This window comes from Vipera ursinii (assembly GCF_947247035.1).
Source record: "Vipera ursinii genome assembly, chromosome: 8".
Lineage (NCBI taxonomy): Eukaryota > Metazoa > Chordata > Lepidosauria > Squamata > Viperidae > Vipera > Vipera ursinii.
This window is the reverse complement of record NC_139519.1, coordinates 19,445,427-19,469,560: the sequence shown is the minus strand read 5'-3', so window position 1 is coordinate 19,469,560 and position 24,134 is coordinate 19,445,427. Positions and strand designations below refer to the sequence as shown.

The 24,134-nt window shown below is 41.9% G+C and overlaps 1 protein-coding gene across 2 annotated transcripts in view; it reads right to left on the bottom strand.

Annotated features, from left to right (window-relative positions):
• Positions 1 to 12,177: 12,177 nt before the first annotated feature.
• Positions 12,178 to 24,134, bottom strand: part of BARX2 (BARX homeobox 2) — a 38,799-nt gene continuing 26,842 nt past the window's right edge. The window contains exons 2-4 of one of the 2 annotated variants that reach the window (XM_083368630.1): positions 21,728 to 22,025; positions 14,848 to 14,932; positions 12,178 to 13,543 (exon numbers count right to left, since the gene is read on the bottom strand). In XM_083368630.1, the coding sequence (XP_083224756.1) occupies positions 13,295 to 13,543; positions 14,848 to 14,932; positions 21,728 to 22,025 (632 nt within the window). In that variant the 3' untranslated portion in view covers positions 12,178 to 13,294. The remainder of the gene's footprint in view (positions 13,544 to 14,847; positions 14,933 to 21,727; positions 22,026 to 24,134) is intronic. The other variant, XM_083368629.1, reaches the window with a different exon arrangement.

Genomic DNA, 24,134 nt, shown 5'->3' with positions numbered 1-24,134 from the left:
TTTGTTTTTTGTTTTTTAAAAAACCCCTATACAGACATATCCATGATATCACTACTGAAATTGCTGAAACAATGAATGAGAGAACTCTGTTAATCAACGGTTTTGACTGCAGGACATGTTAATCAAATGAACCATGCTTTGTTGAATTAATTTGTAATATGGGCTCACATAACATAAATAGCCATGCTGGCTAGTTTCCAGCTAAGCCCCAAATGGGTTAACCTGAACTTAACTTAATATAAACACTACGGGTAGGATCCTCCTTCCATGAGCAAAGTTTCAACAAGATTTGCATCAGAGAAATATCGTACTTACAGTTGCTAGAATTGCGTATGTCTGGTTTAATGAAGAGAAGGACGAGGGGTGACATGATAGCAGTGTTCCAATATCTCAGGGGCTGCCCCAAAGAAGATGGAGTCAAGCTATTCTCCAAGGCGCCTAAAGGCAAGAAGAAGTAACAGATGGACACTAATCAAGGAGAGAAGCAACCTGGAACTAAGGAGAAACTTCCTGACAGAACAATTAAACAGTGGAACAACCCGCCTCCGGAAGTTGTGGGTGCTCCAACATTGGAAGTTTTTTAAGAAGAGACTGGACATCCACTTGTCTGAAATGGTATAGGGTCTCTTGCCTGAGCAGGGGGTTGGACTAGAAGACCTCCAAGGTCCCTTCCAATGCTGTTATTCTGTTATACTGCATTTAATGTATGGTGAGAAAAACAAACTAAGAAACTCACAAACCCACACCACAACCCACTAAGGTCTGAGATGTTGATTGGCTAAGCTAGACACTGAATGTCTTTAAAACAGAATGAAAGAAGACACAGTCAAGCTGACCAGCATTGCAAACCCAAATAACAGTAGCAAGCAGCGTTAACTGTTCCATTGAATAGTAAGAGCACTTAGCAGCTATATGTTATATATGTTTTAAGCTTTTTCCTAGTGTTTATGTTATCATTCCATAGAAATAGGTTTCTGTGTTGACAGGCATGTTCCATAACATCGCTTGTGAGTATATTGACTGAGAAATGCTCGTTTGTAATTTGAATGACTTTTTCAGAAAAGGTGCAGAATCACTTTGGATCTATTAGCAAGTCAATTTAAACATTCTACCTTCCATAGATAAATGGACCTGCAACGTTCTGTTATTGCTATACACGTTTGCTATTATTCCCATTCTTTGTCTCTACGGTGCTAATATTATTCCTTGCACTGACTCTAGTTGCCTAATGAATAAACCTACATTTAATAATAGTGGGCTCATCCACACAAATTCTTCCCTGAACTCTGCACAGCATGGAAATGGCATCCTGGTGTGTGTGTGTGTGTGTGTGTGTCTGTCTGTCTTTTTTTTTTAAGTGAGACATTTGCCAGGCTGTTTGAAAGCTGAAACTTTGCACCGACGGGAGAGTTTTTCCATAATTGCAATGTATCCCATTCTTTCAAAAAACACTAAACGTCCAGCTGGCCATAGAATCACTTCCCCCCCCCCTCCCCTCTTGCCCGGCCGCCTGCTGTGACTGTATGTGACTACTGTAGTGATATACAGCTGTTTCCTGCAGAAAATATGTAAACGGTCTAGACATGCAATAATGAACTGTGGCCAATGCAGGGTTTCCCAGTGGGTGTCCCCAGGTGTTTGGGGGACATTGCAAAGAAGGTGAATTGCAGAAATTCATGATCAGCGCTCTCTCAGTCTCTATTTCTCTTTCTCAACAAAAACCTAGTCCACGGGCCAATTCCCTGCAAATTCTTTCGGCTAAGAAAGTGTTGGGGGGAAGATATGAAAATAATAATTCTTCTTCTTCTTCTTCTTCTTCTTCTTCTTCTTCTTCTTCTTCTTCTTCTTCTTCTTCTTCTTCTTCTTCTTCTTCTTCTTCATCTTCTTCTTCTTCTTCTTCATCTTCTTCTTCTTCTTCTTCTTCCTCTTCTTCCTCTTCTTCTCCTCCTCCTCCTCCTCCTCTTCCTCCTTTCTTTTCCTTCTCCTGCTGCTGCTGCTGCTGCTTCCTCCTCCTCCTCCTCCTCCTCCCTTTGTGATTTATTTGGAAAGTGTTGATTTTTTTAAATAAGAAATACATACTTATGGTTTGATTTCATCACATTGATATAGCTGCTCACCTCACAAAATATGACTCCAACATGGGCACTTGCTGAGGAATCAAGAGTTCAAGCCAACGTCAAGTGGACAATTCATCCCATGTGATAGATCCCTCTTGGCAAAATAGAATTCCAGTTCGGGTATTGGCAGGAATAGCTACCCACTCACTCATTAAAAAGCAGAGGAGTGAACTATTAATCCAGTAATGTGCCTAGGATGTTGTGCCAGGGAAAAAGAGAATACCTGATAGCTGAGAAACAGAAGGAAAAAATAGAAAATGAGTGAAAGAGGCTACTCCAGAACAATCTTCTACCTGAAAACAATCTTTGGGAGAAAAAAAGAAACATTTTAGTTAATTTCCTTGAATTCATGGGGATCTCAAAGAAAGGGTGGCCCATGAGTTGACAACATCTCCATCAGATGGAGCCCTGGTAGTGCAGTGGTTAGAATGTAGTATTGCAGGCCAACTCTGCCCAGAGTCTAGGGTTCAATTCTGGTGGGCTTAAGGTTGACTCAGCCTTCCATCCTTCCAAGATCGGTAAATAAGGATCCAGATGATTGGGGACAATAGGCTGACTCTGTAAACAGCTCAGAGAGTGCTGTAAATCAGTATGGGACGGTATCTAAGTATAAGCCCTATTGCTATTGCTAAATCTATATGCATTACAACTCATGTGTCTGTAACCCAGACATGTCAAACTTGCGACGTCACATGACACCGTGCAATGTATCGGGACGGTTTTGCCATTGCCGGCAATGGGGTGGGCATGGCTTCTGGATGATGTGTCCGGCCCGTGGGTCGGCAGTTTGACACCCCTGCTGTAACATTTAACCAGGGATGTCAAACTCGCCACTTCCCGTGATGTGTTGCAACGTATCTCGACTTTTCCCTCCTTGCTGGAGCTGCAGTGGGTGCATCTTCTGTGTGATGCATACCGGCCCACGGGCTGGCAGTTTGATACCCCTGCCTTTAACTGACTGAAATAGTGCATTTTCTGAATAGATTTCCTCCATAGTTATCTCCTCTCGTGTGGAAAAATAATAAATAAACCTTTTCTTTAGAAATCTTCTCGGTCAGTTGCCAACTGACAATACCACCAAGATATAATAACTGAATCCTGAAAACAGCCACCTGAACCTGAGATTAAAGCTGTAGACAAAAGGGTGTCCAGTCTTGGCAGCGTCAAGATTTCTGGACTTCAACTCCCACTATTCTCTAACCAGCTATGTTGACTGGGGAGTTCTGGGAGCTGTAGTCCACAAATCTTAAAGTGGCCAAGGTTGGGCACCCCTACTGTAGGGATTTGTCGAAGGCCAACCTTCCCCACCACGTATATTCTCAAAGCTGTGCCGATTTCAACTCTAAGAATCCACAACAATAGCTGTGGTAGCTAGGAATTTGAGCTCTTGACTGCCAACATTTGGAAAACCCCTGAAATGAAGAAGGTTGCTCAACACAGTCAGAATAATGATTTTACATAACTATCTACTAGACTAAGATACATATCCTATACTCATTTCTAATCTGGATTCATCTATGGTACGAAATTATTTAATTTGAAAGGATTAGAAAGGTTTGTTGTTGCTGTTAATACAGAATTGTGTGTAACTCCCACCAATTTCAGCCTGCATATTTGCTTGATCTGGTCATGTTTATTTTCACAAGCTCTATTTTAAGCTCAGTTTTGTCAGAACAAAGGACAGCTTGACATAGGTACAATCTGTGCTTTATTTGGTTTCTTTTAGATCAGGATTACCATGTCATTAACTACAACCTTTTCAGAGAGAGAGAGAGAGAGAGAGAGAGAGAGAGAGAGAGAGAGAGAGAGAGAGAGAGAGAGAGAGAGAGAGAGAGAGAGAGAGAGAGAGAGAGAGAGAGAGAGAGAGAGAGATGTATTAACCCATTCAAGAATTTTGATAAGAATTAAATTAGGCACAATCTTTCTTGAGCTAGTGCACAAGCCCCAGAATTGTAGGTAAAAGGCACTGATGTAGGTTTCAGATAAAGGAAAGAAGATTGTCAATTAAAGTTGAGTAGCTACACAACAGCTTTTTGTTTTTCTAGCACCACCCAGTCCTCTTACCCAACAGAGTCCAGAATATCTTCCTGATTTTCTCACATTGACCAAAGAGTTGCAGTATCAACGTGTAAACTCAGCTCATTTTAGGCAAGCATGCCCCATCATAGAAACAGGGGTGGGGGTGGGGGTTCATCAGTCTAATAACCTAATCCTCAACCCCTAGAACATAGTTTCCCAATCTGTGGACTTCAATTGAAGTCCATGGGTTTTAAAGTTGCCAAGGTTGGGAAATCCTGCCCTAGAGGCACATCACAATATTTTCTGAGGTCTTTGGAAAGGCTAATAATAATAATAATAATAATAATAATAATAATAATAATAATAATAATAATAATAATAATAATATAGTTTTGAGTAGTTTGTTCAGCCTCAGATGAAAAAAAAATGCCAATTATGACCTATTACACAAAACAGAACTTTATGATCCTCAGCCCTGTGGTTTTCAAAAGACCAACTTGGTGCAGCTATTGCTGGATTACACAATTTCCCAGTCTCCTATGGTGTTTACCCTGGATATAGACCTCACTCAAAATATCGTTAACTGCACTGTGAGTGTTGCTGGGTCAGAGTTTGCCAACTCTTGCTTCTCTTTCAATTGTTGGCATGCTGCATGGGCAAACGTTCTCAGCTGGCCACACTTGGCATTACTGCAATGCAATTAAGGAGTAATCCTGCCCTGGCAAGAGCAGGGCAACTGTTCTACCCAGCATGCCTTGCGGAACAATTTTGTTTTTATTAATAGAATGAGCAGAATTAGGGAATGGATGAGAAGTGTTCACCTGGTGCTTTCTGGAACAGTTTATGGAAATCTGGGGCAGACTTTGAGTTGGCAGAATGAGTCTTCACACTTCTGATCCATCGGAGAAATCCATCAGAGGAATTATTATTTTGCTGTTTTTGCATGTACAGTGAGAGCCTCTGCACCAGAGACAAATTCCTTGTGTGTTTAATCACACTTGGCTAATAAAGTATTCTGTTCTATTCTATTCTGTTCTGTTCTGTTCTGTTCTATGAAGAGACTAGACAGTTACTTGTCTGAAATGAGCAAGGGGCTGGACTAGAAGACCTCCAAAGTCCCTTCCAAGTAAGTAAGTAAGGCCTGACTTACTTAACTGTCCAGCTTTGCAACAGAAATTCTGATCCCAGTTGTGGAGATAAGTCAAGGACTACCAGAATTTGTTAATAAGATTTATATCCAGCTTTTTCTATAGGAACTCAAGCAGCCTTAGGAGGGAATCTCCCTTCATTCTCCCCCTTCAACATAACAAAACCCATCTAAGTATCTTCGTTGGGTGAGTCTCTGACCCAAAGCCATCCATTTTCACAGCTCAGCGTGCACTTGGGCCAGTTTTCGCAGCACATTTTACGCAGTTTAGGCCCAAATTGGAAGCGGTTTTTTGTTTGGACAAGAACCCTAATTTTTCTCTACCCACGTCTATTCTTGTTTGGAAAGTATATGAAGGACGGCCTTATTAATGCTAATAGTTTCCTTATAAATACTTCAAATACCTTCGTGCAAATATAACATGCAAGCAAGCTCCGCCTGGATTAGCCAAGGAGCTTTTCATGGTGATTTAGAATTTCAAGGCAGGAAAACTGATACGAAATTGTCAATTTGGTCAACTTCATAGTACAATTTGATCCTCCACATATAATGAGCTTTAAGCTGGGCAATAACTGTAGGATCAGGTGAAAAGAAATCTTTCGCTAGAGAAAAGATGATGATGCCGTTCGTTGGGCAGGATTCAATGTCATAGGAGATGGAGTGAGAACTGAAGAAGTGATCAGTTCTCTCAGGGTGGGATTAAGAGGTTCATTTTGAACAATGTTTAATCAAATTACTTTCAAAACAATTCTCCATCTCCCTTTTAAGCTGTGAATACAGAATATAGATATGGCCATGGAAGCCCGCTCTGCATTATTGACTTGGCCGCTACAATTTTTTTCTCTTCCAGAAATGTCGATGTGGTCACAACCATCCAAAGCACCCCCGCTTGTATCTCAATTTTGTACAAGAATGTCCCAAAGGTGCTTTTTTCAAAAGACAACGGGACTTCCTTTGTTTTTCCTTGAAGATGTTTCATTTCTCATTCAAGAAACTTCTTCAACTCTGGACTGAAGAAGCTTCTTGGATGAGAAGCAAAACTTCTTCAAGGAAAAACAAAGAAAGTCCCGTTGTCTTTTGAAAAAGCACCTTTGGGACAACCCATGGCATCACTGATCTCCATAGACATTTTATATAAGAAGTCCACCTTCCTGACAATAACTGGGAAGATTGAGATTTTCATCATAGATTTTTCTTTTTTTCCAGAGTCATCCTGAAGAAAATTGCTTTTCCACCCCCTTATCTGTTGTTTACACCACTTATGGAAGTGAAAGTCATTTTTCTGTATTGCCAGTGTTGGCCCACCAGAGTACATGTACCTGAAAATAAAACCAGATTAGAGAAGAACTTTGGAAGAAGTCAAGTTCTTCAGCTGGTATCCTTTGTAAGGTGAGTGGTGAGAGTCACCAGACTTGGTGTGCTTAGCCAAGAAATCATGGTACTTTGTTCACCTTTTCCTGAGGTTGTGTGATGCAAATTTCTTTGTCCCAAGCAGAGGCAACAGTTCAATAATATTACTCAACACGGGAATGCTATTTTTGTAAGCACGACTGAATCTTCTGATTTTGCTTTTTTTCTTCTTCTCAAAGCGTCGTGTCATTCTATCTTAAATTTAGATGTCACTAATTTGTGTAGTTTTCAGCCAAGTGTTACAGAAAGCACCTTTTCTTCTCTCATGGATGAACATTACAATATCCATCAATGTCTTTCTGAGGCAGATCCTAAATAAATCACATACCTCATTAGCAGGTGCATGATTACCTTTTTTATCCCCAGCTTTGGGTTATTGTTATTTTTTCTCTTGAGTTGCTTGAGGCCAGAAACAAAAGAAACAATCAGGAGTTCAAACACTCTCAGTTAACCTGGCAATAACCCCAATACAAGAGTGCATTATATTAAAAAAAGATGGGATGTTCCCAATTGCATGATTCTTATATTTAAGGCACAGTTGACTGAGTTTTGGTTGATCTTGGCCTTCTCATTGACCCGAGGCAGTAAATTCTTCCTCCCTTTATCCACAGCTTCTTCCTTTTGCTGTTCAAATAGTTTGTCAGCAAATTATCCAGTTAATAAAGAGCCAGTGATGACAGTTTTTCCAAACATGGTGGGACCTAATTGTGAGCCTGATCAAGCAAAACAAACAGAGAAAGAGAGAGAGAGAGGAAGGGAAAGTGCTCAGAAGGGTAAAGAGAAATTGATTAATGAATTCTAAGACTCCTTGGTGCCTAAAGACAAACCAAACATTGAATTATACACTGTATGGAATTTATTTAAAAATAAAACGAAGATGAACATTAGTTACATGCCTGAACTGTGGAACAAAGCATTTAACTATCCAATCCATGGGTGTTGGTTTTAAGAAATGTAAACTATATGTCTTATGATTTAAAGCAGTGGTTCCCAACCTTTTCTATATCCCGCACCCCTAGAATGCTTCTGATATATTCTCGCACCCCTTTGCAAAAGTTTGAAATAACAGCAACGAATTATGTATATACACTATAATTTTGAAAACCCAAGTTTTGGCACCCCCTGGAATATTGTCTGGCACCCCTGGTTGGGAACCCCTGATTTAAAGGATGAAGATAAAACCCATCAGAAATTATTTCATGTCTAAAACAATGGATATTTAAAAAGGTTGGATGTCAAATTTGTGTGTGTGTGTATGTGTTGGCATTTAAAGCAGTTTTAGGGCTCTTTATATCATTTAGTCTTGTCTTATCATAGCTTTGGATGGATGGATGGATGAATCCACCATTGCACATATCATTCTCCAATTAATTCTACTTCAACCTTCTCAATCAAGCCTAACCTGGGTTTGCAATTTGAGTGTTAGCTCCACCTAGTTTTGCCTTGTAGCTGTTGAAGCCATTACCCTACCCCCCTACATTACCAAGTCACCATGAAGTTGTTCACCGGTGTGTTAAGGCAATAAGCAGACCCAAAATGCGTTCAGATCCGTTCTTCTGTTTTGTCTGCTAGGGAATGTTTTCTTTGGAATTATGCAAATACATGCATACATGCTACCGGTTTGCCCTTGAAAAGAACACCTTCCCTGTGGTGGAATGTCTTTTCCTAATGGGTTGTTTTACAAAAACTGGCAAAGGAGGTGAGACTACCGTAATGCCCCCTTGAGCCTGGGAGGAACTTACAAAGGCCTACCAAGGAACGTTGGGGCCTACTCCTCTTCTCCGGGACCGTTCTTGGAAACAATAGCCTCAGTGTTTCCACCAGATAATGGACATGTTAGAACAGATGGAGGGGTTAGCTCACCTTGTTTGTCTGCCAGCCTCCAAAGAGCACACCTTTCTCTTTTGGCACAATTGACAGGTTTCATCAGCCAAGGCAAGCCTGAATTCACCCTGAGTGCTATGGAACAAAAATGTAATTACTTCTGTCATTCACTTAAGTGGTGAATAGTTTGCATACTGGGTTGTGACTGAGAGTTAATTCAAACCCATCAAACTCACAGGCTCAACTTCTTCTGCCTCAGATGGGATGATTAATTTTTTTTTAAAAAAAGGTTTGCAGCTAAACACATGCACACACACACACACACACACACAACAGACAGACAGACAGACACGTTCACCCACACCCATGCAAAGGCACATAATGTGCACATTTTTCCCATCGTGAAGATATGTTTGTCAGAACAGTCAATGAGAATGTGGATTATCAATTATCAGATGATAGCAATGATAGAGATGTTATTTTTTTCCCCAAGACGTAAATGAGAATTATGGGGCCAGGGCTACACCTGCCAAACTCTTTCCATTTTGAGATGATTTGGAGAGAAGTGGGACCTGAACCAGTGATTAGTATCAGAATTACGGGAGAAGATTTACAGTAAGTTTCCTTTAGTAATATACAATAACTGAGAAAAGAATACTCATTAGCAATTTAACTGAAAAGTTGTTTCATAAAGAACCAACTCAGAGGCAGCAATTTTAGCACTGAGACGACCAGATTAGAAGTGACAGGACGACAGCAAAGGGTTACAAGGAGAAGTCTGATATAAGATTGCTGTCTCAATGTCTACATGATCCATGATTATGACCTTCCATGCAGATGTGTCTTCTAGTAAAGACACATTCTAAGATTCTTCTCCAAGTTGACATGTACTTTGTGCAACTCTGTGCTATCCAAGGCTTTATCTCAGGGGTCTTCTAACTTGGCCCTTGTATGACTTGTGGACTTCAACTCCCAGAATTCCTCAGCCAGGCACGCTGGCTGAGAAATTCTGGGAGCTGAAGTCCACAAGTCATAAAAGGGCCAAGTTTGAAGACCCCTGCTTTATCTGATACCATCATCATTGTTTGGAATTATCTGGCAAGGTGTAAGTACTCTTTTTCAAGGACATGGGAATGCAGGTTATTAGTTATCTTCAGTCTCATTATAGCTATAGATCAGGGATCTTCAAACTTGGCCCTTTTATGACTTGTGGACTTCAAGCCCCACAATTCTTCAACCAGGCATGCTGGCTGAGGAATTCTGGGAGTTGAAGTCCACAAGTCATAAAAGGGCCAAGTTTGAAGATCCCTGCTATAGATCATAGATTCATAGGACTGGAAGGGAGATAAATACCTAAGAATACAAGCAGTGCTTTGCTGAATGAGAGATCTCTGGCCCATCTAGTCTAACGGTTTGTTCTCACAGTGCCAACCAACTGTACGAGGAAGCCCATGAGTCTTAACCTTCAGAGGCAGTCCACTGCCATCAAAGCCAATAGCCATTTATCCCCAGGACTTCCAGTAAATGGTCCAACACCCCCCCTTTTTAAAGCTAATTAAGTTGATAGCCATCACCACATATCAAAGTAACATACAAGAGAGAGAGAGAGAGAGAGAGAGAGAGAGAGAGAGAGAGAGAGAGAGGGAGAGAGAGAGAGAGAAGATTCCATTGACTCTTTTATTTACACATTTTATTTTTAATTAAAAAATAAAGGTTATCTTGATACAGTTCTTTGCAGCATCTGGGCAAAATATGCACCCTTTAACAAGACTGTAGGAAACAAGATCGTTATCTAAACTTTGGCACACTAGACTGGAAAATAAAAGGCAATCCCTCTCCTGCAAAGCTTTCTTCCCAGGTTCATGACTTGTTTTCCTGCCGATGTCAAGGATGGATGGTTCAGCCCTTCTCACCTGAAGTGTGTTACTAAACAGGAGAAATGGCAACAACAACAACAACAACAACAAATGGAACCTTCCAAACCCAATGGAAAGAGACGGGCACAAAGACTCTCCCTGAGCTGAGCTGAAACGGGGGATTCTGGGAGTTGGAATCCAAAAGTCTTAAAGTTGCCAAGGTTGGATACCCCTGATCTACCGTATATGGTTACGGTTTGAATGTTGGCTCCAGGGCCATCCACCAAGAGGTCAGGAACATCAAGATGGAAGTCCCAATGACTAAATTAAAGCCCTGCCCCTAATCTGTATCAGATGGGCAACCCGGTAAAATGAGGGCAGCTATCAGACACTTCTGGCTGCTCTTGCTCTCTTGATTCTTCCGCCAGTCCCAAGAATCCCCAGTCTGGTTCACATGTATCTTTTCTTTAAAAAAACTGGATTGCATCACAATAGCATATCTATTTGCTGGAACTCATTACTTAGAAAAGTATGGTTAATTGAATTAGTGATGTCATTTTCCAATATGTGAGCAATTACTGCCTCATTCTTATGCAAAGAGAGGCTTGTGAGATTGGGCTGTTTCCAGTAATAACTATTCATTGGCAAATTTCAGATCCAAGGAACTGACCTGATCTTTGTTTCAGCCATTTGCACATAGGGTTAAAAATTCAAATAACTCTGAAGCTACTGCCCTCACCAAAAATTTTAATACAAGTCTTGGCACAAAGACATAAAAAAAATATATTTGCAAGCCCTTCCCTCGAGGGAACAAACATTTAAAAAATACAAATTGTGTGCAGGAGCAAATAACATTTTTAAAACAAGCTTTCAAATACCATTTGGATGCATGCTTTGATGCGTTGTTTAAAATGATGGTTTTGTTTTTTAAAAAAAGGAAGAAACTTACAAAGAAGAGAGCAACTGAGGCTAAAGCAAAAACCTAGTTGCCGCTCCTTAATATAAACTGGCCAGAGGTGAACATATAAAGGATAAACTGGCTTTTGATTATGGCAGCTTAAATTCTTAACAGTTCATTGCACAGATACCCTCGGGGAAATACTATATACTGGTGTTTTGCTTGGAGCCCAACTTGCTCCCCTATTAATTTCCACTTCATTTCCAGGGTAATTCTGTATTCCAGATGATTGAAGGGAAGACTTTCTGCAGAGATCCAGTAATTTTCTCTCTACTGAAAGAAACCATTAAACTGCACGCACTGGCATTCTGCTGTATACATTGACTCAAGGGTTCTCCAGAAGAAATGAGTCAGCCTGGCAGTGATCCAGTTATGGAAGACACTAGTCGTGCAAGAACTTTTCAGGGCACACTTATGCCCAACTGAATCCCTTTTCAGCCTCCAATACAAGCCTCCTCTACTAATTCAAACCTGGACCACAATCTAGATCAGACATGTCAAACACAAGGCCCGGGGGCCGGATCCGGCCCGTGAAGTGGTTTCATGCGGCCCGCGAAGCCATCCTGGAAACAGGGAGGGAACGGCCCCCACTGCCTTGGCCCTGGCCCAGAGACCCTCCTCCTGCCAGAGACCCTCAGATCTGTCCCACTCCTGCCCAGGCCCCCATAGGCACCCTTGATGCGAACGATGTAGAGCTGGCCACGCCCACCTAGCAGGCCATACGCACTCTAGCCCTGCCCACCCAGTAGGCCACGCCCACCCTGGCCACACCCACCCGGCCCCTTGAGGGCAACCGCAATGCTGATGCGGCCCTCAATGAAATTGAGTTTGACACCCCTGATCTAGATCATGGATCTTCAAGCTTGGCCCTTTTATGACTTGTGGACTTCAGCTCCCAGAATTCCTCAGCTAGCATGCCTGGCTGAGGAATTCCGGGAGTTGAAGTCCACAAGTCATAAAAGGGCCAAGTTTGAAGACCCCTGATCTAGATAGAGAGTACAAGGGGATTGGAGAATACTATTATGTCACTTCCCTCTTGTTTTGCCTTTCTACTCAGAAAAGCAAATTGAGTAAATAGCAACGTTGGGTTGGCAGTGCCCATTCAGACTTGCCACTGGTCAACCCCAGAACACTTAGGGCCATGCTCCTCGAAATTCCAACCTCTGATGTTGATTTTGGTATTGTATGGAACAATATAATTTACTTACAATGCAATGGAGACAAAAGAGTAGCCAGGATGGAGCTATGCATATCAGCCATAGTTCTGGATTGAAACTTCAGCCTACTGAGTTTCTAAAACCAGCCCCTGATCATTGTTGTCCAAATCAATATATTTGCCGTCAAGGGAGCTCTTCCTAGGACAGTTGTTTGTTCTCCCTTTCCTGGTGGCTTAGATGATCTTTTAGGGAATAAGCCCACCTGAGACTCACAATTTGAGTCTTTCTCTTGACTGCCACCAGGCTCACTCACTGGCCAGCATAATGGTAGACCACTGACATCCCCTTGTTTTGAATGGCCCATGAAAAATACTTTGCACTGGTACTTTTACAAAATACAATCGTGGGAATCCTGCTCTCTCTGTCTTTGGTAGTTGCTGCTTAGCATCCATTTTAAAGCATTCTGAACAATTATAACAACAACAACAATTATGGCAAGATAAAGAACCGGTATATTCAGCATGCTGAAGTCCTTAAAACATTTCTTCTCATGAAAGCATGAGAAGTTGACGCACTTGGGTGTTTCGGAAGCTCCAATCTCTAAGCATGCAGTTTATTTGGAGAAAGATTCCAGGATATGCATCAGGAAAGTGTATACTTGACCCTGGGAGTCAAGAAAATCATCCTGGTTAACATTGGATCTCCTCATCCAACTGTCACCTACCACACCGATTGATTTCTTAAGGCATGAGGTGCAGGGAAATCCAGTTTATGCATTGTCCCCTGGGGAAGCTTTGAGGTGGCTCTTAACTTGAGGTTGTCAGCCCTAGAGATGCCTCTGCTATGTGTTTAGGAGATCCATCGGTTTCTGAAGAGGAGCCCAACTGCTCCCTGGTTAACCCACAGTCTTCTTCTGCTTGGTTTTCCTTCAAGACCTCTGGCTGAGTTTGGCTGCTCAACTTTTCTTCTGCTTCGATTTCCTCTGAGGTGGGAATGGAATTTTTCTTTGGGCGGCCTTTGGGCTTTGTGGGGGCCTCCTGTCCTCCTTTCAGGACCTGGAATAAAAATAAATGAAGCTGTTTATGGCTATACTGAAATCCTGCTGACCAAGTTACAGAGAGGCAAATGGACCGATTTTGGCTTCTTTGTGTTGTCTCCATCTTACATTTATTTTGCTCTATGCCCTACATTGCTCTATGCTCTAACCAACTACATTGGTTGGTATTAAGAACCCCCCTCCTCCCCATTATTAACAACATCTTTTGCATTTTTGCCTAATTTACACATGTGGCAAGCCATTTCCCCTAATTTATTACATGCTCACCTACTATTTTCCCTGATTCATATATCTTACGGATAAAAATACATATTTTATCGTTATTTTTTGGGGAGGAGCAACTCGTGTTTTTATATATGCACTGTTGGATGAGAGGTGAGTCAGATGTGCAATTAAAAGCGAGTAGAAAACAGTCATTTGTATTCCAGGCAGCTCATTATTTTCCATTTATTGATTTATTTATCACATTTCTATATCTCCTATCTCCATCCCTTCATGCCATTCCCCTCAAATTCCCCTTTTTATCATGGTGTGAATTCTGGAGATGACAAACAAAAGACCAGAGTCAAAAATCACTAGAGACAAAAATCACACCAGTGCACAAAACACAACTTCATATGCAAGCTGACATGGATTAACTGTAATATTGTTTTATATTGTTGACAAAATAAAGATTTCGTTGTCACAGGCTAAACAACCTTAGGCCACAAAGACAGAACCTATACAAAGTCCTTGTCCAAACAAAAAAAACAATGAATCAATACACACAAATATTTACAAAACTCAGGGATGTCTACAAGTTAGGGTTAAAAAAGTAAGATGCGGCACTCAAAACCCAATCCATTTTTAGCTGTGTTTTACTAACAGAGCTTTGATATACCACTTTGATATTATGGTCACCATCTTGACTTTTTGACCATACCTTGTAAAGAACCCTGGTGTCACTTTTTTTTCGGGGGGGGGGCTGGATAGACTTAATTATGGTTGCTAGAGACACCCTGAAATCAACTGATATATTTTTCAGGGTCAACTTCGTTCCTGTTGAAGTCATTCAACTGACGCTCAGTCTAACCACTAGGACTCTGACTGAATTCCATAAATCATGGGTCCCCAACCCCGGTCCGAGGACCAGTACTGGGTCGCGGCATGCTAGCAACCAGTCTGCACAAACAAGCAAAGCCCAATCCATGGGATACAGGTAGCACACAAAAACCACGTACTCTCTGGTCCTGGAAAAACCTTTCTCCACACAACTGGTCCCTGGTGCTCAAAAGGTTGGGGACCTCTGTTGCAAATGCTTACCATTTTTTTCCATTTCATCCTGCGATTTTGATACCAGGTTTTCACTTGGAGTTGAGTGAGGCCGAGGGACTGAGCAAGATCCAGCCTAGAAGAGAAACTATCCAGATTAATGAACAAGAAGAAGAACGTGACATCATCCTTCATTACCAAGATTACACTGCATCTTATTGAAAGTGAGCAAATGGTTCATCCACACAATTGTGTGGATCGAGAGACCAGCAGCTTAATCGGACGTGATAATGATTAGAGAAGACCAATGACTAATGATCAAACAAGAGCAATGACCACAATATCAGTCATTGTAGGGTTTCTAAGCAAGTCACACCAAACTCAATAGGAAGTTAGTCTAAGAAAGCAAACAAAGGCCTGCGCTGTAAATTTGCTTTTTAAAAGTAAACATATTAATTTGCTTAGGACTATATTAACTAAACAGTTCTAGGCATTGGATTTACTTCTCAGCAGGGATGCTGTGCACTATTTCTACAAGTTCTGCTTTCAGGTTACACAATGTCAGTTGGGTCGTGCCTGTTCATAATAATATTAATTTAAAAAATGGTTACATTAAGACTGACCCTGTAAAAAAAGGAATATGCACCTTCCCCTGGTTCAGAAGCTGCACTAGATGTTATGTGGCATGCTGAGAGTCACGCTGCAGAACTGGATGAAGCCAGAGTCCATCCTGAAGAGGGTATCAGGAGTTTCAAATGGTATTTGAAGCAAATGAAAACAATACGGCACCTATTTTTCCCTTTAATTCCTCTCAAGACAATGTTTTGGCCCCAGCTGTTCTACTGGGGGTGAAGGAGACTCCAAGAAGCCATAAATCTGGTAAGTGAACTTGCCACTTTAAACATGTTTATCTCCATTATAAAACCTTTAAGACAAAAATAGGAAAAAAATATTTTTCCCCTACTGGGCAAACTGGAGTATTACATGATCCACTAAAGAAAAAAGAAAGAAAGCTGGACAGTACCGACCAAATCAAGTGTAAAATTGGTGGACAACGTCAAGTTCTCTATTGCATGTTCACAAGTCAGATGAACTGCCTAAACAGGAAGTATCTTCATCCCAGTTGTGAGAAACTGGGGGTTAAAATGTTTGATCTACTACTGTCTCTCGGAGATCTGGCCAAGGGCAACCAATTAATTCTTTCTTTTTAGAAATAAGAAACTAGTGTGGCTGAGAAATGTTAAAGCAAGAATAGTTATGGCAGAAGATTTTTATTTTGCTTTCCCAAAGTAAAACTTTTGGAGTTGGACAACTCAGCTGATCCATTGATGGTTATAAAGACCTACAAGAATACCTTGTTCTACTTTCTGCCTTTCCCTTCTTTTCACTGCTTTTAAGACCAGCACAGTCTTCCCTAGCATGACAAATAGCAGAGAGTATTCCCCTGACATTAGAACTGCATTTACCTAATCATTCCTTCAGAGCTGGAATGTCAAGTGAAGCTCATGAAACTCACTGAATAAAGACACTTGAATGAAACTTGCTGGTACTGCTCATGAGTTATGCCTTTTCCATGATTAATATTAGTGAACTGGAACACAAACAGTGTGGAGGCAACATAAACAAACATGATGCACCTTGTCTTGTTTCACGCACCAGTAGTTGCATAATGAATGGTTTTGAATTAGTCCAAAATTTCCCAACCATCTTTTTTCCCTTAAGATGCCTTTCCCAGCATAAACAATACATTCCGTCCCTAGGTTGCAGTTGTGGAAGAGTGGCGGAAGCATTTGTACTTTGTTTGGAAACAAGTGACTGCGTATATAGGCTGAGTTCACACAACTTGGCATACTGGGTTAACAAAACACAGTGTAGTGCTCGCTACTTAATGGGCTATGTCCAAACAAAAGCATCATATGATAGCTTAATGCGATGACCTGGTTCCTACAACATGCTAAGACAATGAAGGGCTCCCATACCTTGATGAACAGAGACCACCAAACACATTTGGTCTAATATAACAAATTGGATGAACCCAACTGAAAAATCTTGTAAAGGATCAGATCAAGGGAAGTTGCTAGGAGCATGGTGGAGCTTGCATGGATTGGGAGGTTAGCAAGTCCACGTTCAAGACCTGGGTGTTGCCATGGGACAGGGTGAGTGCTCGTCCTTCACTCCAGCTCCTGCCAAGGACATGAAAGGAACCCCCAACTGGGTGTCCTCTGGGTAATGGTGATGTCACTGGCTAATCCTATCAATCCAAAACCACCTTGGTGCTTCTGACACAAGTGCAATGTGGTGTACATTGAATTATAACAGGGTCCCAACCAGTTTGAGCAAGGAATCCTAAAAACTTTCCAGCTCTTTGGGGTTTTATCAACCTGTCATTACAAGCAATGATGGAAGACTGTATCTATCATCCATAACTGAAAGTGCTCCTTCAAACCATATTTATTTTGTTTTTCAGCTATCCAAGGCTGCAGGGGAGATAGAGAAGAAACAGTGGTGTCATCTATCAGAGGCTTACTGTCCTTATTTTTAACTTCTCCACAAAGCAGAAAAATCCCAGTCCTGTGATTGGGTGGTATGATTTTATGGGTCTCCCAGGGCTCACCACATTTTTCTCCTTATCCATGAATGTTCATGCAATCCTTGTTTAAAATCCCCTATGCTAGCAACCCACAGGCTTGTATCTTAGGGCAGCGAAATTGATCAAGACGTTATCTTCGGAATCGCCAGCCCATCATCATTTTATTGCCCAGAAAATATTCTGAGAAATTGGATACCACAATGTACTGTCCACCTTTTAGGGTGGAAAGGAGAGGCCTTCTGAGTAAGTACATGTGCTCCTTCCTTATCAAACCAATAAACAAACAGATTCCCAAGTTTTTATGTATTAAGGGGTGAGTCTTCCCATTCCATTGGCCTAAGGGAAATGTGTCAGATCAGTCTTCTTGGGCCAGATAATACATGCCTATCATGGCTAGATTGCCTGTAACCCTTTCGGGTTGCTGGCCTGTGGAAAATTACCGCTGGTTGCCTAGGAAACAGAAGCAACAAACACAAAGTATGAGGCAGAAAGCTGCTAAAATTGCTCTTGCTCGTCAGGCTTAGCCATGTACGATGCTGAGCAATATTAACACCAGCCAATTCAGAGAGCAGCAGTAGCCTGAGAATGTGATCAAGAGGCTTATGGCTGATGGGCTCTTTGGAATTACAGTATAGGCTCTTGAGAGTTATAGGGAACCTGGGAATTACAGTTCAGCAAGATCTAAAAAGAGCACGCTTCTTCACCTATCACAGGGGTCGGCAACCTCGGCTCTTTTATGACTCGTGGACTTCAACTCCCAGAATTCCTGAGCCAGCTATGCTGGCTCAGGAATTCTGGGAGTTGAAGTCCACGAGTCATAAAAGAGCCGAGGTTGCCGACCCCTGACCTATCATGTTTAAGGCCAGGCAAAGATTCGGAGACAGTTAGGATAGTATCAGGTGCAAGCAACCACATCCACACAGGACAGGTTCAAATTGACTATTTTATTGTATTCTACCTATGGTAAAAGAATCTCCCCAGACTGCTTGCCTTTCTTTGGGAACAAAGAGATATGGTTCTTGGAACTTCAGGGGAAGATCAGGCTTATGCCTCTTGTGGCTGAGCAAGGATTCAAGGCTAGTTCCCGCTTGATAGCAATAGCAGAAGCACTTAGACTTATATGCCGCCCCATGGTTCTTTCACGGTACTCTCTGGTGATTTACAATGTCAGCCTCTTGCCCCCAACAATCTGGGTTCTCATTTTACCAGAAGGCTGAGTCAACCTTGAGCCCTATCAGGATCGAACTCTTGGCTGTGGACAGAGTGAGCCTGCAATAGTGCAGTTTAACGACTGAGCTGCCAGGCCTTTTGATCCCTCTTTCTTGCTGACTGGGAGTTCCCCAACGGATATAAGGTCAAACTATGGCATTGCTATTATCTGTACAGGCTAATGAATGTGACTTCCTTCTTTGATACAGTTGATTCTTCTTTGAAACTAGTTAAAATTATGCTCCATTCAGACAGTTTCCCTTCCACCAACAAGGGTTAGGGTAGGGTTAGGGTTAAAGTTAGGGTTAGGGTTAGGGTAACAAGGGCAATGGACTAAACCCTTCATGTTCTGAATGTCAGGATCCAGAACCCAATCTAGAATGAAACTCCCACACTTTTAATTCCACTTTTTTAAAAAGTCAGTTTGTTCCGTCATTAATCCTGGGATTCTTGTTACGTGACGATGATCAAACAACAGTGAAAACCAAGAGCTGGTTTCCTTCTCCACACCGGCTCCTATTTGCTCTCCGCTTATTGCATATTTGCTCTCAGCTAGTGGAAATAATTTGCTTCTCCCTTTCATAGGAAACAAGCTTCTAAGTATCACTGCCCATAAATCTATGCTGGCAAGTATGCATGTATCCAGCACACTCGCAGCCTGGTATGTGTTTTCCACTGATATGATCTATTCATGTAGCCTTTGATTCTAAGGGAAGGGTGCTTTGAAATGCGATCCGATTATGTGTCCGAGCCTTCAGACAAGAGCAGGCTCATCTTCACATGCTTAGGAGCTATCATGGTCCAATCAGCACCTGAACAGCTGAGAGGAGCAGGGCTTAGGGACCCCACTCTGTCATGGCTGGAAAGACAGCCCCATCTTCAATGCTTGCTTGAGAAACAGACTAAACCCTGTAGGGCATTTCCTTTCTGAAGTAAGGATATGATGAGGCTAAAATGGTCCCTGGTCTTAGAAGATTAAAACTAGGTATTTTGAATTTTAAAGCATCTGCCTGGTTAGTCTTTTCTCCGCACCATAACATATAAAGTCCTTCGTGAGAAGGGCGGTATACAAATTAAATTAATAAATAATAAAATAAATAAATAAAGCAGCTCGCTCTGTCCTTCAAGGCTGCTAACAATTGTTGTTAGGGGATCATTTTGTGTGGTTCATTTTTATTGGTCGTTTTACGGATTCATTTTATCAGTCAGTGACTAGAATAAAGTTCGCTCTCTCTCTCTCTAGCCTTCAAATGCAAATCAGTATTCCTGCCAGGATCCATTGCTCTGCTTGAATTAATCTAAATCTAAAACTTCTGAATGTCTTTTTTCCCAATGGTAAATGTAGAAGCTATTTCCCCCCCCCCCCACACACACACATACACCACTTTTACTGTTAAAAATGTAATGGAGACAAAAAGACATTCTCCTTCTGTGTTAGTTGTTACCCACATGTCCCTTAGCTGGCCCTACCCATTAGCCATTTGGGACTCTCATCAAAGATAATCGAAAATAAATGGTGCAGTGTCAGGTCCCTATCCAATCTCCTGCCTTTGAGAACAGAGTTATGTATGCAAATGGAGTAAGGATCTTAATCTGTTTGTAGGAATGTTTAAGATTTTATTTATTTTATTTTATTTATTTTATTTAGATTTATATACCGCCCTTTCCCGAAGGACTCAGGGAGGTTTACAGGGCATTTAAAAAACAGTCAATACAAACGTTAAAATAAATTAAAAGAGATTAAATAGAACCCTGAGAAAATTAAAACCCAGTTAAAATTAAAATTAAAAATATTCTCAGCCTGGGCCAGAGAGCTCGAAGAGCCAGGTCTTCAGGTCCCGGTGGAATGAGCGGAGGTTGGGGGCAGTCCTAAGCTCCGCAGGCAGCTGGTTCCACAGGGCAGGCGCACCCACTGAGAAGGCCCTACCCCTGGGTGTTACCCGCCGGCAGTCTTTAACCGGCGGCACCCTGAGGAGACCCTCCCTGTGGGAGCGCACTGGACGAAGGGAACTTGATGCTGGCAGCAGGTGTTCCCTCAAATATCTGAATATCCTGTTCAAAACAGCCACTGTTTTGAACAGCCCCATGATTTGTGGATTACATAAGTATGCAAGAAAGTTAAAGATAATTCTCATTTTGGAAACCCTGGCTCTTCCAGGCTCCAGTATATGGGACTTTGAGGAGTAACTGTCTCAAAACCTTCAGTCAAGTGCTGACAATAGGGACTCCTACCACTAGAGAGAAATGGGGTAAATAGCAGTAGCAGTTAGATTTCTATACCGCTTCACAGTGCTTTACAGCCCTCTCTAAGTGGTTTGCAGAGTCGGCTTGTTGCCCCCAACAATCTGGGTCCTTATTTTACTGACCTCAGAAGGATGGAAGAATCCCTTTCCCTCAATTGTCTTAGATTTTGTAGAAGGATGTTTCATTACTACAATCACAATTTAGCCTTCACCCATCCATTATTTTGAATGATCTAACAAAGAGTAGTAGTCAAAGCCCTCTATATAGTAACAACCTGGCTCATGCAGGATTTCTGCTGCCTTCTTAAAGGCCACTAAGTCTCACTTCATAAAGAGAAACCTCTAATATTGGCATCCAATGCCACCATAGATGCTAGTCCTCAAGGTATGACTCAATCTTGAGTTCAACCCACTTTCAAAGATTCTCCAAAGCTGGAGTATTCAGAAGACAATTTTACCATGCTGAGACTGCAGAAGTGATTGGTGGGTGAATTCCTAACATGGAACTTGACACAGGCATATCGTTCTCTATAGCAACTTGCTCTTAGAACCATGCTAGTGCAAAAATCAAAACCCAAATGACCTCAATATGATTTAGATCAGGGGTCTTCAAACTTGGCCCTCGTATGACTTGTGGACTTCAACTCCCAGAATTCTGGAGTTGAAGTCTGCAAGGGCCAGGTTTGAAGACCCCTGCTTGAGATTCTAAGTCCTGTGGTCCCTTGCTCTGCCCATGCTGGCTGAGGTTGACAGGAGTAGAAATCCAAGACATTTTAAAAGCACCAGGTTGCCCGTCAGGGCATCAGTGGCTTCTTTTTTATCACGAACCAGTTGGGTTGCCCTCTCACTCACTCACACCCCCAACCAACCCAATCTCTCCTCAACCAACCTGTCTGGGGTGGACAGGTACTTCTGCTTTTGGAATTTCTTCTCTAGTCCCATCAGCTGCAACTCCGTGAAGATGGTCCGGCTGCGGCGAGGCTTTTTCAAGGGAAGGGTGGGCTGCTCTGTCTCGGATTCACTGCTTCCATGAGTTTCATTGGCCTGGGTCTCTGAGCAGGCACCTGCCGAAGATGGGAGTGGCGAGAGAACCCTAGAGGTGGTCACTGCAGGAATGAAGTGAGAGACAGCTGAAGGCGGTCTGGTGATGACAGAGATGAGTGGATAAGCCCGAAGAGAAGAGGGACCTGGGAAATAAGCATCAGAAGGAAAGGCGTTACTGAGGTAAGTCCCAGCTCTACTTTGATGAAGATTTGATTCATACGTAGTACAGAGGTCCCCCTCTTGCCTTTCTCTTGAGGGCAAGAGAAGAAGGGGACGACAGAGAAGGAGGTGGCTGGATGGAGTCACTGAAGCAGGAGGAGTGAGCTTAAATGGACTCCAGAAGATGGTAGAGGACAGGAAGGCCTAGAGGAACGTTGTCCATGGGGTCACGATGGATCGGACATGACTTCGCAGATAACAACAGAGGTCCCCAACCTTTTGGGCACCAGGGACCGGTTCTGTGGAGAGAGAGGTTTTTCCGTGAACCAGAGGGTGTGTGGTGTTGTGTGTTGCCTGCATCCCACAGATGGGGCTTTGCTTGTTTGTGCGGACCAGTTGCTGCCATGCCGCGGCCCGGTACTGTTCCACGGACCGGGGGTTGGGGACCCCTGACATAGTACATAGTAGATACGATAAGTAGATAGTTTGGGACCACCAAAGACAGGGTAGAGGCAATCCTTCTTTTTATCACCTTCCTTTTCCTTCTTTCATTTTAAAAACCCTATTCCAGACACAGCAGCAAGCTTTGAGTAATTACCTACAGGCACCAGTTGATTAGGGGTGGTGTTGGAAAAGAGAGGGTTTTGTTAGGACAAGAAAGGTGATTTTCCCCTCCCTGTCCAATGCCCTCAGTCTTGAATGGATCACCGTGTGTTTTCAATTAAATGTATAAAATCATAAACCTGGAACAGGAAGATATGCAGATTGTGTGTGATCTAGTTACAGCCTAGGCAGCTGTTCTAGCCTCCAACACGCCCCTTGCTCTGATTTTCATCCTTCAGCTCCTTGGGAATTAGCCCTGGAAGAGCCAAGGAACAGAGCATTAAGGCATGGCTGGCAGTCACCTTCTTACAAAGTGGGGAAGAAGAATTTATGACTTCAGGAAATTAATCTATAGCACTGAAGGTAAAGACGTGTCGATGGAATGATCGTTAAACCTCAGGTTTTTTCCCCCCCCCCTTCATTTTTAAAAGAAATTTACCATTCATTGGCAAGCATAGCCAGCTTCACAAATCAACACACTGGAGGCTATTATGAAATAAATGTAATTTACCTTACGGTGCTAGAGAAGACGATGCAATTGTTTGCAGAAGTTTAAAAGTGATATGCCTCCATTGGAGGTTTGGACAGATCAATTTATTCTTTGTCTGGACTTGTTTGGCATACGTTTACTGAAAAATTCAGCATTTCTAAAGCATGTTATAAATGGCCATTGTTTTTGTTTGCACTTCTCACATTTTTATGCATTTGACACTTGAAATACTTGGGTTATCTGGAGCATTCTTTATTCTGGAATATCTACCTTTAATGAATGTCGGTATGTTTTCTGAATAAAAGGAGAATTAAAAACCCAGGACAGAAGGGTTTAGAGCCACGAGTGTCAACCAAGTCAACGTGTTTAAAAATGCAAGCCAAATGCATTTTTAAATTTTAAATTTTAAATGCATTTTTAAATTTGCAAATGTGTTTGTGCATATGTAGGCTCGTACACTTTCCACTTTACTTAAGCACAAATGCTTGCAAATAAGTAAAACATTGCTAATTTTTAATTATGTTGAAGGAGAAAAAATGGCAGCAGGACCATTTTCTGCCAACAACATAGCAAAGAAACAGCACAGCTTACTTAAACCCTTTTTGCGGTCATGATTCTTCCACAATTTTCAGGTGAGGCACCAAGCAAACCGCAAAAGCCATTAAAAAGTAATAAATCAATAACACTCAAAAACTATACTCAAACACACAACCACGCGCACACAAAGTCTGGAAGATTGAAATCATTAGAGGGAAGCATTCTTTAGCTTTCTTCTCGGCATATTAAAGTTGTTGGGCTAATGGTTCCTATTTGGGTGGGATTCAATGACATGAATGCCCTGGGTGACTGCAGTTTGGGAGAGTCAAACATGGTTTAAGAAAAGGGCAGCGAGTGGAAACATCAACATCAACTCACTGGGAAATGAAAAATAACAAGCTTCTCTAATAGCCGACACAAGTAAAAAGTTATGCTGGATCCCAAAAATAAATCTGGTGTTTTT